The sequence below is a fragment of the Lonchura striata genome, chromosome 3 (genome assembly GCF_050655825.1).
Source record: "Lonchura striata isolate lonStrDom1 chromosome 3, ASM5065582v1, whole genome shotgun sequence".
In the NCBI taxonomy this organism is placed as follows: domain Eukaryota; kingdom Metazoa; phylum Chordata; class Aves; order Passeriformes; family Estrildidae; genus Lonchura; species Lonchura striata.
The window spans coordinates 51,598,588-51,617,580 of NC_140705.1; the positions used below are offsets into that span (position 1 = coordinate 51,598,588).

Sequence of the window (18,993 nt, forward strand, 5' to 3'; positions counted from 1 at the left end):
CTGTGTACTCAGCACAAAGACCAATAATGTTTGATTATCATTGTAAACAAACTTTATGGAGATCACATTCAAGCAAATCTCCTCCTGTGTGCTATTGAGTGGAACAGCCACCAGACCATGCTCACAGCATAAAAAGGCAGCAACACTGAATTGTTTGGAAATGTCTTCACCAAACGGAGAGCTGGGTAGCAGGATACTGGCAAAGATGCAAGAGCAAAGGTGTCCCCATATGTTCTTTTATATTTTTGCCCTATATGTCATTTCCAAGGTATTAAAATGAAACTTAATTTTACTCCCCTCCATTTATATTTTTTTTCTCAATTTGGCCAGTTTTTAGCTACTGCTATTTGTGCACTGCTCTCTCTTGCCTCACGAACTCACTTCTGCACCAGCAGTGCTTTCAGTAATGTTATTAGCTGTACTTTGCCATTCTCTCCTTCCTTCCAGCTACACCTGGAGTGATGTGCCTTGCTGTGGCAGTGAACGAAGTTCAACTGCAGCACTTCAAAAACCTGAGTCCAGGAAGAGAAATCTTTGGCCTCTGGAGAGAGCAGATAAATTTAAGACCTTGCAGGTCAGATGCAGAATATGAGCACCATGTGTTGTCGCTCTGCTATACCACACAGGAAATACATCCAGTCATGACATGCACATGCAAGGAGCATCCATGTCATGACTGACCACAACTCCCATTCCTCATTCCCTGATGTCACTGGGGTGGGGAAGGCAGAGAGTCAGGACTTAAGCCTGGGAAGAAAGTTTAATATTTGGCTCTATTTCTCATTATACTGTTCTTCTTTGGATCTTGCCTGTGATGGTAATTGCTGAATGGTCTCTCCCTGTCTCTGTCTGGACCCATGAACCTTTTGTTATGTTTTCTCTTTCCTGTTCAGCTGAGGAGGGGAGAAACAGAGTGGCTTTAGTGGAAAACTGATGTTCATCCAGGGTCAGCCCACCACAAAAGGAATTGGATTATGTTTGTATGTTAATGTGTGCTTTTACTAAAGGGAAACACAACATGGGCCTCCTGTGATAACAGTGACATGTAAGATGTAATGTGCTACCATAAATGTAAGATAGAAGAGTCAAAAAAGTGTTTGATGTATGAGGCTAAGGATGGATGCCTTGGTACTGATTCAGCAAATGAGCCTTGTTTTATGCATCTGATGTTATGGCTGCCAGGAATGTATCAGTTGTATGACATTTTAGTGACCTTTCAGGCACAGCCAGGATAGAATGCCTGCAGAAAGGGCAGACTGCTGCATGCTTTAAGAAACTAGCTCAGAGTCCACAGGGAGCTTTTAGCACAGTCTGGACACCACAGGGTTTGCAGTGCTGAGAAGCAGCTGCCATGAAGAAACCTTGCTACAAACAAATTGATGAAATCCTTTTGTATTGGAGTTCACTCTCTATTACCTCCCTTCACCTACCTTGCAAAGCTTGTTGTTGCCTGTAAGAAGCCATTGTATGTCTCCAGTGAGGTCATGGTTGTACTCGCTGCCCTGCCATCATTTGGTTACACACATGGGAACTTCTATAGTGAGACGAACACAGAAATGTCTCTACGACCTTGCTTTGTTTGTAACTTGGCAATCTGGCTTACTAACACTCTGTGATTGCTCTGTACAGCAGGACAAAGCCACAATGTGTGAAGAGATATTCAGTATGCATCTTTCCCTCATGCTCACACAACATAATTTTGCTCAAAGAAATCTTTTTCTTAATCCATTGGTTTAGCTTTCTGAAAACAGCCCTGAAGACAAGCTTTTGCCCCACATCTGCAAAGCAGAGTGTCTATGCCTGCAGCCTACTAACAATGTTTTATAGGTTGCTTGAAAAAATCTAGGAAAGTACAGGAGAAATGCAAAGCTGGACAAATGAGTATAAGCAATATCCCTAACGTGGCATGCGTTGACAACAGTGAAGCACTTGATCCAACACAGGCATTTTCTGACTTGTGTTGTCAGGGGTCAAGAGTAACAAAAAGAAAATTGGGCAAGCAAACAATGAACCATACCTGCAGCAAACCATACGTCCATTGTTCTTTCTCCTGCAATCTCTGTATTTGAATAGAGGGAGGGGCTTCCTCCCAGCCTAGCATTTCAGTAAAAAGTATTCTTCATTTTCTGCCTGTAAAATCAGTATGTTTCCAAAGGCATTATAACATTTTGATAAAGGTATTCTGATGGTTACAGAAATTGATTAAATGGAAAGCAACAAATAGCATTTGTCTTGATTTTAGCAAGATTTTGACATTATAAAAGGTTTGTAAGAAGTTCAGGAAAGTATTGTCCATATGTAGTCAGCATAGGTGGAGTGCAGAACTGTTTAAAACTATTTGAAATGAAGTTATAAAGTAGATGGGGCATTTCAGATGGGATCCCACTGGAACCTCAGCTAGGGAAATAATTTTCTTCATTAGTTTTATTAACAACAATGAGGATAGAAAAGAGAATTTTGTAAAAAATTTAAGGTTAAACTAGACTGGGAAGGGTACAAGCACTTGTGAATATAGGATTAGAAGTCAAAATAATCTTGAGAAGTGGCTTGAAATCAAAAAGGTGAAGTTCAGTTCAGACAAGTACAAAATAACTCCTGTGGGGAAGAATCAATCATCTTCAAATAAAATATGGACTAGGCTAGACTATAGTTAGTGTCAAAACAACAAATAAAGACCTGATTATTAGAGCATTTGTATGAAGCTGTTGAAAAAAGAAATTGGAAACCAGACCCAAATGACACAAAACAAGAACAAAAAACAAGAACAAAAAATCCCAACCAAACATACAAAATTCTAAAGCCTACTGAATTATTTCAGGTAGTGAACAGAGGACTGTATAGCAATTGTTCCAGTTAGTCCTGCTTTGTACACCCACTGAAAGAAAAACATAAGTAAACTGAGGAAGGACCTTCAAAATATAGAGGCTTGGACAACATTACCTGTGAGAAAAATTTGAAATAACTAGGTTTGCTTAAGCCTGAAAACAATGGATATAATGAAATACTTCTTAAAAAGGTTTAAAAACAGTTATAAGAGAAAAAAAATGGCTCATTTTTCTTCATATCCATAGGGAGAAAAGGCCAAAATATAGATAAGTAGTTAATTTGCAGGAAATTACATTTAAATTAGACATTAGGAAATTAGGCACAGGGAAAAGCAACACAGAAAGGCTATAGAACCTCCTTCATTAGAGATGTCAGGGATTAATTTAGTAACATATCTTTCTGGGATAGGAATACACATAATGGTGCTACAGGGCACAGAATTGGCTAAATTATTTCTGCAGGGGCCATTCTTGCCAGCAAAGAATGACTTTATAACAGATTCAACATGTGTGCAGTTGCAATACAGACATACTGTACCCAGACAGTCCAGTGTTTTGGTAACTCTTTGCTTGCAGAGTGGTGTCGAGGCATACAAGAATTTGATTCTCTGGTAAATGTCTGGAATGGCTGAAAATGTATTGATAAGTGTGGCACAAATTGAGGGGTACCTTAGTATTAAAAAAACTTTATAAATGCAAGTGTTAAGGAGTCAAACCACTGTGGAAGTTTTCAAACCATGTAAATTTACTTTTTTTGTTGTTTGTAACTGTAACTGCATTTTAGGTCTACAAGTTGTTGTCTATCAAATAGCCTTTTGTTTTCTTTTTGCTTTCAATGTACACAGAATCAGTCTGTCAGTAGCAGTGATCAGACATGTGAAAAATGCACTTCCATACCTGAACTCTTTGGCCCTTTTCTATCCAAGTAAAGTCCAATTCAGATCTGCAGTGTAAGAGACAATATTTCAGGGACAAGAAATGCCCCCAAATAACCTCTATAAGCTGATAGTTGAGTCTCCTGGGACAAAGAAAGCAAAGGGCAACCTTTTACCTGTGCAAAGAAAGTGTTTTAGCAGAGATATAGGAGTCTTGGGCTCAGATGAGATTGAATTTTCCTGGAAATTGTTTAAAACAAACATAAGAAAGCCATCAGAAGCTGGCAATTGTGTGAATTAATAAATAACTTCCACCCTACAAGCTTCTCAAACTTCTTGCAAACCTTTAGCATCTTGAGAGAAATGCAGGTTTCCTTACATCTGAGAGGTTTCATTTCTGAAGCTCAGATAAATTGTTCCAACTCTCTGTTCATGCATTTCAACCCAAATGTCAAAACAGGGAGTCTGAGAAACTTCTGTCTCTCAGACAGAGTTGGATCAATGTACTCCCTCCTCTACATCCTCCACTGAGCCATGGTATGACAGCAAGCCAGACACAGTCAGAAGCAATGCATTCATGCCAATAAATAAATGGTTTTCAGCATTTGTAATGCCTAAATAGCATGTTGTTTTGTATTAGTGAGGTGGTATACTTGAAAAAGAGGGATGTCTACTTATTTCTGATGGAAAGATGGATGTTATACATTTTTTACTGTTTTTACATGGTTTTAAAATTGAATTGTTTTTAAAAGTAAAGGAAAAAAAGGAATACTTCACCTTTCTTTACTTTTTACTGTTTTTCTGTATCTTCCCAATTAGCTGGTGTAATACTAACAGATTATTAGAGGACCTGTAAAAAATAATCTGTGTACTAGGTGCTTCTTGAATGATAGTGCCTATCCGTTCTGAAAAGATGTTGCTAATGAAAGCAATTTTTCCCCTTTCAGTTGATTTCATAGGTGGATTTGACTCTTACGGCTATCAAGGCCCACAGAAGACATCTCATTTACAGCTACAGCCCATGTATATGTAAGTACTTCTAGCATATTCAGCAGAGTGGTAGCCTGATATTAAAGGATTATTAAGATGAAAGATAGCGTGACTTAAAAATTCAGAATAGTCAGAAGCCTTTTTTGATGGACCGAATTCAAGTTACACTTGGGAACCAACATTACTCTTGTGTTGAATTATAATGAGTTCTTAGGGCAGGATATCATGTGTCACAGTTGTTCAAACAGCATTCAACTCTCACCTGATCTTTCCCTATTTTCATTCAAGCAGGTGCCACTCAGAGACAGTGACAATTTGATGTAGAAAAAACACTAATCATATATACCAAACCTTGGCTATGAAAAAAAAAGTGGATTTTTATGAAGTTTTATTAAAATTTCAGCAACTTGCTAACTTAGTGAATGCATTTAGCATTTGTCTTACCAGAGCATCTGTTCACCAAGGCACCTCTGTACCTCATTTTCAGTTTCCATATTTAAAAAAGCCAAAACAAATGTAATAACATATGGCTTTTAAAACTAGTTTGGATAGAAGACAGTATTTTACCTAACCATTGAGTGACAACTCCATATTAGAGTGCAGTCTGATATATCTAGGAATTAAATGGATAAACAAATCTCAGCTCATACATGCAACTGGAGTATATTCACACTAGAGCTGACACACAACCATAGACCAGCCCAGGAACAATCATCTCCAAATATTTCTTGTATTGATGTCAACTGAAATGCAGAACAGTCCTGACTGCCCAGATAAATCTTACCTCACTGCTGCAGCCTTTGGAAATATTTTTTATTTGCTATCAATGCTCTACACACTAAAAGCACAGCACTACACAATTCATAAAGTTACGGTTTTTCCTTTGTTTCTCTTCTGAACATTTCTTTTGTGGCAAAGAACTAAGTTCAAGCAAACAGTAGCCATCCCAACACACAATTTCACTTGTCTTTGAATGCATTTTCATTTCTCCTGATCAGTGGAATCAAATCTACTAATGGATTTGTGTATTTTTGCTTGGAATCTTGCATTTACTCCTTTATCAGTGGTACAATCTGCTCTGTGGTGGCGTTTGGAACTGGGCCCTTCAGGAGGTTTGCTAGGAGCTTTTTAATAATCTCAAATTACAATAGTGCATATCACCAATGTCATCTTAACTTCAGCTTCCCATCTGTCTGTGCTCAAGTAAATATTTTTCACCTGCACTTTTGGCACAGTGCTGCGCATTTAGAAAACGTTATTTCCTTCATAGTATTATATGAGGTACATAGGTACTTAGAACAACTCTAATACTATCTCTTTCTCAGTATATATACCTTGTCATCAACATATGGAGCCCTCTAGCTATTATCTCATTCTCTTTATGCTTTCGGTGTTTCTTCCAGAACAGCAGATTGCATTTACTATGCATCTTCATACTGACTGTAAAGAAAGATAGACCTGTGAAAAAATAAAAAAAGGAAGGCAGTAGTTTTAAGCCTGTACCTTAGATGAAGAGATCGTTGATTAACCCATGTAAACTGTGTTCTCTCTTATTTCAGTGCTGCATGCACACTGGAGTATAGGTGATTTAGCTGTCTTAACCGAGAGACAGAAATCAGAATGTGAGTGGACATTTTGTGCAATCAACCTGCAAAAGTATTGCCATGTCCCAGCCACAGTCAAATAAAGACACTTCATGTTTCCCTGTGACTGTAGAGTGTTTGACAGGGTTCTCTAGGATTGCTACAGTCTGTCCTTAAGAAGCTTTTACAGCATTTAGTAATATCTTTCTTTATTTACAGCTGGGGCACACTAGGAACACATGCATATGTATTCACAATGCAGCTGCTCTGTAAACATAGGCAGCCCATTAGGTTGTGGAGTGACAAATTCGAATGTCAAGTTAATCAAGTCACGGTTTGATCTGCTTGTAGCATTATTTACAGCAATATTCTGTATTAGAAATCAAAACATGCTGATATGATAACAGCAGGCCATACTTGGTATTTTAAAGCTTTATTTATTGGGAGGAAAGATTTGGTTCTCTATGGAGTTTGTTCCCCAAACATCACCAATGTATGCCTTCAAAATATTCAAGGAGGGGAGGTGAGGGGAGCTGTAATCATGTCCATCCAGGATACAACTATGCCCATATATGTCCATATATCTGTATTCATAAAAACATTTCTAAAACTTTATCAGTTGCTACAAAATGTCTTTGGATTCATAGGCAACAGAACATATATTAAGCATCATCCCATCTAATTCCTTCAGATCAAGAAGATACAGAGATCACTTTTTGTCACTACTGCATCCTGTCCTATTCAGACTCACACTGGGCACATCTCATATGGAGCTCTGGATTTATTAGAGAAATTGAACAGGAGACAGGTGCCTTTAAATCATCTGATTGCTAAATATATGCAGAGGCGCAACAGCAGTTTGTTCTCTGCTTGTTCTCCTTTATACATTCACTATTTAACTATTCCTCTGAAGGAATGCTAACTGTTAAGACATACTGTTTTGTAACCAGTTTCTTCCTGTGTACTAAAGTTAGGACTTCATTTTGTTAATGTGGAGTTTATATTGAACCTACACCAACTTACATGTGAAATGATTTTGATTTATTCAGACTTCTCATATTTACATTTCTATTGTGTCAGGACTATTTAATCTAAAGATTTATTACTTTTATTTGTGATTTTCATCAATCAAGCTCTACTTTTAAGAATTCTATTCTAATTCAGTTTAAACACACATAGTCGCTTTGTGTGGTGTTGCATCAGTTATGAAAAACTACCCTAAATGAACAGGATATCCAAGGAAAAGAAAATCCTTGGTTTCTGAAAAAGAAATATCTTTAAGTAGTTAATTGAAGTGACTATCTCTGGCTACCTTTAATAGTCTAAAATTATAAAATTCAGGCTCACACTGAAGTTTTTTTTCTCTATGTTTTAGGCTTTAAATTCCAATCACAGTTTTCCTTATCACCTCTTCCAATTTAATATTTAACTTAAATCAGTTTACTTTTTAAAGTGAAAAATATATGCAATTTAAAACTATGTTTTAAATAAAACACTGATGTTTTGGGGAAGAATTCTTATGGTGACATTTCTCTACCTGTTATAAATGGGATTTTTTTATTATTTAAGTGCCAACAGTGTGCTCTATGCTGTACAAGTCAAGAAGCCTAGACAGTCCCTTCAAAATGAATACGCTTTTTGAACAGAACGGGACAGAACCGATGCTCATGTACCTCCTTGCAGTGTGGCCACAGCTGATGTACTCAAAAGCAGCTTCCTGGCATTCTGTCCTGGAGATGCCAGTGCTCATTTCCAGACCATGGGAGAAGGACACAATAAGATGGCGGAAATCAATTGTCAAGACAAAATTCTCCTCTTGGGAGGTGACGGAGGAAGGTGACTAAACACTCCCTGACACTGATTCTGCTGCACATGAATAAAAACAGTTGTAGTTGTGGAACAAGACTGCACTGCATGATCACTCTTCTAAAAACAGTAGGAAGGAGGGAGGGGAGAGAGATCTTTATGTTCTTCACACTGAACTTGTTTGTTCAAGAAAAAAAGAAGTGAAGCAAAAAAAACCCATGCATGTCTGATGTTGATGCCTAATGCACTGGAGAAATTGCTCAAAAGCAGTGCAGCCCTGAAGTGAAGCATGCTTTCCTCCTATTGTGAAGTCTAAGAATATTTGCAGTATCTGTACTCCCATGCACACACACACACATAGGCACTTGTCTAGATAACTGCACCTATTGAAAGTGCTACCTACTTCACCATTCACTTAAAATATAAATGAAATACAAAAAAAAACCATTAAAACTAGCACCTTGAGTATAACCACCATGACACTCTGCAAATTCATGCAGTACAAATCTTCTGTGGGATTATCTCCTCATGTTTTGGGATTCATACACATTTAAATAAACTGCTACCTAAACTTTCACTATCAACAGACAGCATCTTGTCCATTTCAGACTGAAAGCTTTAGTTACAAAACATGGATTTGGGACAGCACTGCTAAGGTGCTCAGGCTGTGGCACTTGCACAGGGTCTCTGCTTTGTGAGTGAGCCATGGGCAGCTTTCCCCTGCACCTGCAATCCAGCCCTTCTGTCCTCATACCATGTCCCTTCTTGGTTTTACAAAGACAGCTACGTATCTGATGGATTATAGAAACCAGGTCATATTCCAGTTGACCCATGGACATACAGTTAAGATTATAATTAAATATAACTCCTGCCTAAGATTGTTTAGAAAACCTTTGCTGACTTCTCTGACAATGTTCCAGAGAGAGCCAGGCAGTTACTTGAGTAAACATTTTGTCTTTCTGTCCTCTTCATCCCATGTGTATCTGAACTGTTACTGGTTTGTGGATTACACTTGCTTGCAAAAGGGCAACAGAGCAGCAGGGCATGGATCAGAAAAGTATATGTTGGATTATAAGTATTGCTCTTTCTCTGTCTTTCTTCTAGGTCAAAGTAAATATGGGGACTACTCAAGGTGGGCTGGAGGACCTTTTGAAAAATCTCTTTCAGGATGGCCTGGTTCTTCAAAGAGAAGAGAAATCCAATTTTTCTGCTAAAAATAATGTATAAAAGCTGATTGAACAATGAGACAGAAAGCAACAGAGACCTTCAGCCTCTCTTTCTAACAGGTACTAAAGGAGATGCCCCAGATTCACTCCTTGAGCCTCCTGCCTCTCAGCACCCGAGGGACACAGCAGAGGCATTGGTGCCACCTTTGGTCCCTTTCTTTCCCTGGCCACCGCCAGCACTGCCCATCTGGATTAAGACATGAACCCAGCCCAGTCAGTACTGTGGGAGCCTCCTCCACACTGTGGGCCACGTTGAGTCTCCTCAGTCAACACAACATTGAAATACCAGGATGACCTTGCAGCAGAAGTCAACAGACAGCACATTGTTTGCCCTGAAGGCTGTACAGTTCATACTTGCCTTAACCCAACTGCGTTGCACATTAGAGAAACTACGTGCAAGCTTTCTGAAGTTAACATGCTGCTGTTAATTCTGAACAATTTCTAAGTCAGTGGTTTTCTTCTGTTTGGTTTTGCTTTGTTTTCATGTCAGGGAATAAGGCTCTGTTGCTCCATGGCTCCAGAGCAACCAAGTAGAAAACTGCCAGCTGTCTGATAAGTGCTTTACTTTTGGGGCTCCACAGTGGTCAAGAAGCAGTTTATAATGATTAAAAAGAAAAATAAATAAAGAAATAAATGACACCTTTTGGGGGTCAGGGTGGGAAAAGGGGTAACAAAAACTAATAATTGAACCTACTGGAAATAAGCAGCAGAAACAGTGCTTCTTAATCCCACTGGTTTTATTTATTGCACTATAAGTGCTTTTATAGCTATCTCTAAACATCTTGTACTAACTACAGACACATCTGCAGATTTCTATGAGCAAAGGCCAACTGAATATGTACTAGCTATGTTTACTCTTTTATATCTGATTTCAACTAAAAATTCTCTGTAAGTGAGCTTTTTTTTTCTAATTGCACCATAAGGGATCCACATATTTTGTTTCTCGTTTTTGGTTGGAGAGGGCAGGGAGGGACTAGTTGAGTTGAAGAAATACTGAAGACCTTTTTGTGGTATATTTGGGGGATCTGTTGTGTGTTAGAACGTGTATTTTATCTTCCTGTATTATTGTGGCTGAAAAAAACCTCTGTGCTGTTACGTAGTTGGCAACAAGATGCCTTTGGGAATTTTGCTAGTAGGTCAATGTGTATATGAAATACTCTGAACTCCTAGGAACATATGTTTTATTCTACATCTGATCTGTATTTTCAAGAACGTAGATGGCTTTCACTAGGAAAACCCAATATTTTGCTCAGGTTTTTCAGAAACTTGGATTGTCATTGTTTCTTTGCTCAGACCTTGCATAGACAAACGCACGCACCTACCACACCTGAGGTGACCACATAGCTTTTGAGGGCAAGAGGGAAGGTCAGCGCTTGGAAATGCCCAAGTCACCCCTGGGCAACTCCCTTTTCCCTGCTGGCCAAACCCTTGCTCCAGAGCCTGTGCACTCACACCACTCACCCATCCCTGTACAAGCCAGTGCCCTTTGCTGTGTCTGCATGGATGTACAGTGTCACAAGCAGCAACTCTGGACAATGACAGAGGAACAGGCATTCACCAGTGAAAACAAGATACAGGACATGGTCAGGAGCTATACCTACACTGATTCAGTGAGATTTATATAGATATAGCTAGATATATATATATGTGTGTGAAGGTGTGTGTATGTCTATGTATATAAAATACACAGGACTAACTATTTTTGAGGGCTGCATCACCCAGGAAGATTCTGATGCAGTGGACCAAGAGTTCCCATCTCAGATACTGCCGGGAATTTCATGCATGAAACATGAATGTTCCCTAGGCCTGATCCTGTAAAGCATTCATTGCTGATTTGGATCTCAAATTTTAATTTTCATACTTGAGTACCTGAAAATATGAGTTCCTACTGGGTAGAGATGCTTTTCACCCCCTGGAAACCCCATGCAACTTCCAAGTGACAGGCTGAAATTTCCCATAACTTGCAAAACTAAAAAAGTTTCTACTTTTATGTAGTATTAAATATAGCAGATGTATAGTATTAAACACAATGAAGAGGTTTAAATGGGATGAAAATGTCATAACAGGTTATTTTATCTTTCCCTGTATACCAGTTAATCAAAACCATATTTCTATAAAAATCATTTTTTAACATGAAAAGAAACCAGTTAAGGCACCTAAGCAGCAATCCAATTTTTAGAAGATAATTTTTCATACCTTTCAGTGATTTCCCATGGAACAGCAGCTACTGGTAGTTAGCAATTTTAGAAGTCAGACAATTTAATGAAGTGTCTACATGTAGCTTATAGGCCTGATTTTAATTTAGAAAATTTTGGCCTTAATTTCTCTGTGTCTTAGTCTTCCCATCCATAATACGGGAATAATATGTGCCTCACAGGTTTTTTGTGAGGTCTGAATTGTTAATGTTTGTAAAATGCTTAGGAAATAGGGAGCACATCTAACTACTATGGATTGCAATATAAATGTGTATTCATATATTACATATAGAGTAGATACACACACTCACATACACACAGTATATATATATATATATATATATATATATACACATACATACCTATATGAAGTTGGTATTCATAACCCTGCTTAAGTTGCAGTTAGAGCACCACCATTTAAAAAATTAGGACCGTTGACTACTCAACTAAATGATTAGTGGACAGATCTCTTCTGGAAGCAGTTTAGAGCACAGTAATGTGAGAATATCTGGATGCCATTTTTGATTTGTACAGCTGTATCCTCCTCAAAATCCAGTAAAGAATGTTATTTTTCTAGGCTGGGCTTTTGTTATAAACTAAACTATTCAGAAGGCAAGAGATACAATCCAAATGTGTCTTTTTTTTCTTTTCTTTTTGGCATTTGTTAATTCTGAATGTATTTTTAACAAAAGTGATTTTTTTGACTTACTAGTGTAATTTGCATTTAAAAAAAATAAATGGAAAAAATATAGGTTTCCAAGCTATTCATGGCCCCCTGCTGCTATTCAGAACTTACAGGAAACTCAGAATTACTCTTCCCAGCTGAGCAACAATGCAGGATAAAGAATCCTATTACATTTACATGATGACAATCCCGATCTGTGCAGTGCATGGATGTGACAGCACTGAATAGAAATTGCCAGGTCATGACACCATTTTAACGCTGTCATATGTACCAGGTATTTTCATTATCACTGACACTAAAAGGTTTCTTATACAAGGCTGACTGCAACAGATTCTTTACTTAGAAAACAGGGCTGGTTTTGCCCACTCATCAGGAATTTTAAGCCCATGATAGGTATAGAGCTGCCAACAGTGTTAAGTATTGCAAAAATAATACTTGTTAAGAAGGAGCTGTGTAACATGGATATTTCCTCTTTCATATTCTTTCATTTGCTATTCATTTTCCCTACACTGAAATGATGGAATCCCATCTTAGGCAAAATGTTTATAGAGCTCACATATATTGACAACTCACCTGAGGTCATTTAATAAAGGTGGAGCAGAATGATATATATTTTGAGCTACTCAGTCATGCTCTCTTAGGATGACTCCTTAGAAAGAGAGTTCTTTTGTTAGGATTTTTTAAGCCTTCATAATAGTGCAAGTGATACATTTTAGTCAGATATGGAGAAGTGGTTTGTGCTCCATTTTCTTAATCTAAGTACTGCTTACAATACTCCACTGCTGCACAGCATTTTGACAAAGTCTGGCACAGTTATTATAGTAAGCATTTACAATACAGTTACGTATTGATTGCTGGATGTCTCCAGATAGGAATGGCCATTAACTCAGTGTCTGAAGCCTTTCATCACTTGCATGCTCACCCTCCATTTGAGCAAATTGATAGTAGCCAAAGCAATACTCCACACTCCATGAATCACTCCACCTTGTAACATTTTCATTTCCAGTCCTCTGTTTTATTTTTAAATGCAAATACTAAGAGGAGAAGGACTTTTCTCACAAAGATGGAAAGCCCCATGAATAGTCTATGTGCATGTATTGCTCTCTGACTGTCTACTAATGAGTAGTTGAGATGAAAGTGATGGACTTCTTGAGTTTGTTTCTAGCTATTCTGAATCTGGCTTCCTCCCAGAATATCTGGATTGACAGCAGACACTAAAGGTAAGCCAGGTGTTGTTGAAGAACCAATGCACAGCAATACTGCAGACAGCACAGTGTCCACAGCTCCTTGGAGAAAGATTAAGACAGTTGTTAAGCTAATTTCTCTTCTTCAAGCTATGTGCAGTATTAAATGCAATTACAATACACAAATGAAACCACCCTTTAGACTGCAATTACTCATTCACATACAGAAGTGGCACAGCACAGAATCAACCAGTAAAAGGGATTTTCCTCCTGTAGTCACCAATATGCTTCATCTCCTGACATGGATTGGAGAAATCAGCTCTGTTTGATCTCAGGTCCTGGCAAGTCCCTCTGTTTAAACCTTCAACAAGAGAAGCAATTACAGCTAGTTAAAGCTGAGACCTTGGCATAGCTAAGTGGTTTAGAAAGATATTGTACCAAATGTGAAGTTCAAAGTAGCATCATACATGCATTTGTAGCAAATCTCTCTCCATATGTACAAAAGAAGGGTCTTTTAAAAATGCACTTTTCCTTTATCTCTCAGAAACCAATTGAAGCAGATTATGTCTTTTACAAGTCTTCCAAAATCCTGCCAAGATCATGAAAGACATTTTTTAATAAAAAATCCAATTAAAAAATCCAATCTTTCTGCTCTCTGTTGAGTAGAAGACTTAGCTCTTGGGACTTCAAAATGCCTTGGGATTATTATTTTGGATACACAGAAGCACTATGAAACATGAGAATTAAAAAATAAATGTTTGTGGTCATCTATGATTCAAAATTAAATCTCTACAAAAGCCCTGCTTCTCCATCCACCAATGGAAAAGGGTCTTTACTGCCATCTGGCACCTTATCATTTTCCCAGCTTTGCCTTTGTCCTGATGGGAAATAGGTTATGGGGAGTTTAAGGTGAAGAAGCATGTTCACATTCAGCATATGTTCTCCAACAGCCTCCAGTTCTGCCACCATCTTCTTGTCCCATTCTCACTGTCTCTCTTCCTGAACACAATCCCAAATACCCTCCCAAAATTACATACTGCTCTTTGTCACACCCATTGTTTCCAGCTCACATAAAGGTGATGATGGCAGTTGTGGAGGATAGTGTCACTAAGGATGTGTACAAAACAACAAGAGGAAGCACAAGGTTATGTACATTCTCAAAAAACCTCGGACAGGGAGACATTTAACTGAATGGTAAAGGTTGGCAGCATTACAGAAGCCATGAGACAGAGCAAGCCCTGGTAGGATCATTAGCACATGTGCAATTACATTTGCTAAAGCTATAGCTCACTGAGTACACAGAAAGTCATAAACATCCAGAGCTACAAAAGGCACAGGTGAATTAGAAGAAATTGATAAAAAATGTTTGCGAACACATTTACTGGATTAGATTCACATTTCATTTTCTTTAAGAATTTTCTCAGGATTGTGTTTTTTCCCCTTGCAAACATTTAGATAGTTGATTTCTATGCATGCAGGTGAATATTTTGCTCCTAGGAGAGCATGTGAGTATGTGCAATTGCTTTAATTTGCATAGGGTTCTCCATATTGATGCATCTGTGTGCATTTGTGCTAAATGTTGGCTCAGTTCACTCACTCACACATACATGCACACATACACACACCTGTTAGGTGGCTATATTTTATGGTGGAGATACATAACTACACACTGTCTCACTCCTTTTCTGCTTAGCTTTTCCTATCCCTCCTCTCAAGACATTCAAAGTCCTAAGTGTTTATTTTCTAGACAAGCATTTAGTACACAAAAATTATTATTTCTGATAATAACTGGATGTACAAGCATGGTCCAATCTATGAATAGAGTAAATAAGACAGTCCTTCCTACAAAGGGTTTATGTGATAAATAAAGTTAATGAGAACATTTCAATTAGGAAAAAAAAAAAAATATGATCTCACAGTCCCACTCTGCTGTTAAATTTTAGTTCGTTGAAGAAGTAGATGACAAAAAAAAATTCAGAAAAAGGAAAAGGTGATATGGTTATTTACAGCATTACATACAAGAATTAAATAAAAGAATCAGCCAATTATATCTTACTAGGGTATCCAGTTAATTTATGGTAGCTCCATATGGATACATTATATCTTATCTTACATTTTAAAGGCATTTAAAACAGTAGCTATGGAAGAAGAACAAACATCAAAGGGACTGCATATTGATGTAATCACAAAAGGTTGATGGATTGATTCAATTAATCAGTGACTCATTTCTAAGAGTTCTGCAGGGATTTATTTACCAAACACTTACATTGTTTATTTTGCTGTCTGGATGGTTTGTATACTGTCATTTTTCTTCATTATTCTACTTGTTTCATTCATCAGTTTCTGACAAATGTTTTCATGCTGATATGTGGCATGTTAGGCATGTAAATTATCCACATTTACTGATTTAAAGCAGTACACTCCAAACTCTCGGGAGCTGAGAATTTTGTTTGTTTCCCTCAGATCCTGAAAAATGCAAGCCATCTACAATTAATATAAAGATGTGTTTTCCATTTAATTTTTGCCTTTAGTGTCTGCTCAACATGGCAAAGATGTAAGTTCTTGTCTAGTGTAGCCTCCTGCTTAAACTTTAGACAGAAACTTACTATGGAAAACAATTTGAACAGTCTTGATGGTAAATAGAATAACTGTTCCCTCTTTGTTTTTTCCTTATATTTTGTAGTTCAAATCCAGGAAAGCAGTGCAAGAATGTTTTAAGGAGGTCAGGAGTTTCACAATGTTTTCCACAAGTTTAGATAAGTTTTTACAAGGGCAAGAAGTGATAGGGCAAGGAGGAATGGCTTTAAATCTTAAAGAGAGAAGCTTAGGTTAGATATTAGGAAAAAATGCTTTCCTTTGAGGATGATGAGGAACTGGGACAAGTTGCCTGGAGAAGTGATGGATTCCCCATTCCTGAAAGTGCTCAAGACCAGGTTGAATGGTGATCGAATCGGCACATACAGGAAACCAAAGGCAACCATCAAACCACAGCTGATATGCAAACTGCATTTATTTAATTGCCTTGCTCACAGTGCCAACCAGCAGAGACACACAGGGCACAGGCTCCATCTTGCTTAGTTCATCCCAGCAGGTAGCAGCAATCTGGTCTAGTGAAAAGTCTCCCTATTCATGGAAGGGGTTTTGGAACTAGATGATCTTTAAGGTCCCTTCAAACTCAAATCATTCCATGATTCTATGATTTTCTGTTTTAATACTGTCACAGTATGTGCTTCAAAGTCAATATATAGAAATGGACAAATTAGGACAAGTCACAGATTTCAAAATGGCAGATACTGGGCAAAACAGGGGTCTGTGAAAGATGAAGAATTGAAACCAAAAGGAAAACATTCTTTGAAAGTATTGAGTCTCATTTGGGCAAATATTTTTATTTTAAACTCTCAGGAACACTGAACAGCTATTTTTTTTTTTTTTTAACATATTCATTGGATAAACACATGCACCAAGGGTGTGATTTCCAGGCATCTTCAGCAGTGGTCAAATTCTTACTTCACTTTTAGGTGGCTAGGAACAACTTCTCGGGAAGAGTGAAAGTTCACAGACCCAGTGACAAGAGCCCTGGCAGTCTGCATCATGTGACAGCCTTCCCCAGTGGATTTAGAAAACTCCACCCTACCTATCAAACCTACTATAATAGACAGATGGAGACAGACATCTCTAAGTGATAGCAGGTGACACACATGGAAACACAGGACGTTCCCTCTGAACATCAGCAAACTGTTACTGTCAGAGTCACCAAGCACTGGCACAGATTGCCCAAGGAAGCTGTGGGGTCTCCATTCTTGGAGACTGTTAAATCATGACTAGACTTGGTCCTGGGCAACGTTCTGTAGGTGGCCCTGCATGAGTAGGGCTGCTGGACTCACCAATTACTAGATGCACCTTCCAGCCTCAATCATTCTCTGATTCTGTGATTTGCCTCTCATTTAAGCTATGTTTCCCCCATTGGAAATACTCCTAGCATCTTAAAATAATGCAAAAACCTTCTTTTTTGGTCTGAGGTAGTCACAGAATTAACCTTCGGAGTGAAAATAACAGGTCTGCATATTAAAAGAGAAAAAAACCACATCAGTTTCTAAAATGCATTGTTTATTTTTTTTCCCCTATTTGAATCTCCTATAGTTGGCCAGTTGGACAAAATCCCAGCCCCGTTAAGGTCAGTGAGAATCTTGTTGATTGTTTCAAGGAGATTTCAAGATCTCACACTTGTCATGAAGATGTCTGAATATTTGCTTTCCTTGAAAAACAAAAACTTACTACCATTATCCTCAATAATTTTAAATGCTCTATAAAAATTGAGATATTTTTTTCCCTTTTCATGCCCAGCATTTGTGAAATATATAGCTTGGTGATATAAAAATTTTATCTATACTCATTTGTGCTGACCCATATAACTTGCTCATTGCCACATTTGTGCCAGTAAAATCTTTCTATCATTCCCACTCCTGTGTGTATTTCATTTCATGTGAATGAATATCACCCAGGGTATTAACACCCTGCAAAATATGAGCATTAGGGAGAAATCAAAAGACATCTGCATAGCTATTTTGCCAATGTGATAGTAGGAATCTGCTACATAACCTCTTTTCCCTTTATAAATACATGTTAAATATTAGTTGTAACCCAGAATTCTCAGTATAAGTATTTCACATCCTTCTAGCTTCTTGCTCAGTTGCATAGAGCTCCTCAGACTTGATAAGATTTCCATTGAGCAAACTAATTCAGTAGCAGGGAAATTTTAGCACATAAACAGAAAGATAAAGCACCACCACAAAAGTCTAATAATATCCAGTACTTCTAGAAATCCAATACTTTTGCCAAAGGCATTTCTCAGTCTGGAGTTTCTTTTGTGCAAAAATGCTTCTTGTCCATTAACTTACAGCCTGAAATGTAGTTCCTGACAAAACTGTGTCTGAGTGAGACTCCCACCCTGGCAGTCACTGATGTGTACAACCCATATTATGCTCTGTGAAAGGATAGAGATGAGAAGCTAGCACTGCTCCGTCAGGCCTGTTCCCTTGAGCTTGTCTTTCTCACACCTCAGGTTGTTGCCCCCCAACAGTCTCAGTTGTCATGGCATGTTGAGTTATTGAGCTCAACCACTGGTGAAAGCCAATTAAAATTAAGCAGGGTCTCTATATCCTTAGTGGAAAAGCATCCAGTGTGCCAGTGGTGCTGTGCCACCTGAGCAGGGACAGATCTAGGCAAAAACGGTGTAGAGAATCCTTCAATTAGGGGCAATCAGGAAGGGCAGTAACATCTATGTCCCTGCTCCCAGCTTCTGCCAGAGCCCCAAGAACTCCCACTCTCTGTGTTAGCTTCATCACCAGTAGCACCCAGACCTGACCAATGGTATCATCCAAGAGGTTGCATCCTCCTGACACCAGCAGGAAGAGCAAGTCTGCATCTGTAGGAATCACTTCCAAAGTCTCTGTTTTAACTCAGATCATGTCTTTCTTATAAGAGAAGAAAGCAGACTTTTGTCTGGCTACAGTTTTTACATTTGAGGTGGCAAAGTCCTGCCTTGCTTCAATTTGGTAAAGAGCAAGTTCAGTTAGAGGAGGTAGTTTTGGCAAGTACAGACAATGCTCCTTTTTTTTTGCATT

The 18,993-nt window shown here is 38.2% G+C and overlaps 1 protein-coding gene across 6 annotated transcripts in view; it reads left to right on the forward strand.

Annotated features, from left to right (window-relative positions):
* The window catches only part of NKAIN2 (sodium/potassium transporting ATPase interacting 2), a 511,342-nt gene extending 493,513 nt beyond the window's left edge, over positions 1-17,829 (forward strand). For 3 of the 6 annotated variants that reach the window (XR_014954250.1, XR_014954251.1, XR_014954249.1), the window contains exons 6-8: positions 4,648-4,729; positions 7,843-8,109; positions 9,184-17,829. Coding sequence is in view for 2 of the 6 variants with exons in the window: in XM_021547161.4 (XP_021402836.1) it covers positions 4,648-4,729; positions 9,184-9,193 (92 nt within the window). In the remaining 4 variants the exon portion in view is untranslated. The remainder of the gene's footprint in view (positions 1-4,647; positions 4,730-7,842; positions 8,110-9,183) is intronic. The other 3 variants (XR_014954252.1, XM_021547161.4, XM_085576520.1) reach the window with 1 other exon arrangement.
* The last annotated feature ends 1,164 nt before the right edge of the window (positions 17,830-18,993 follow it).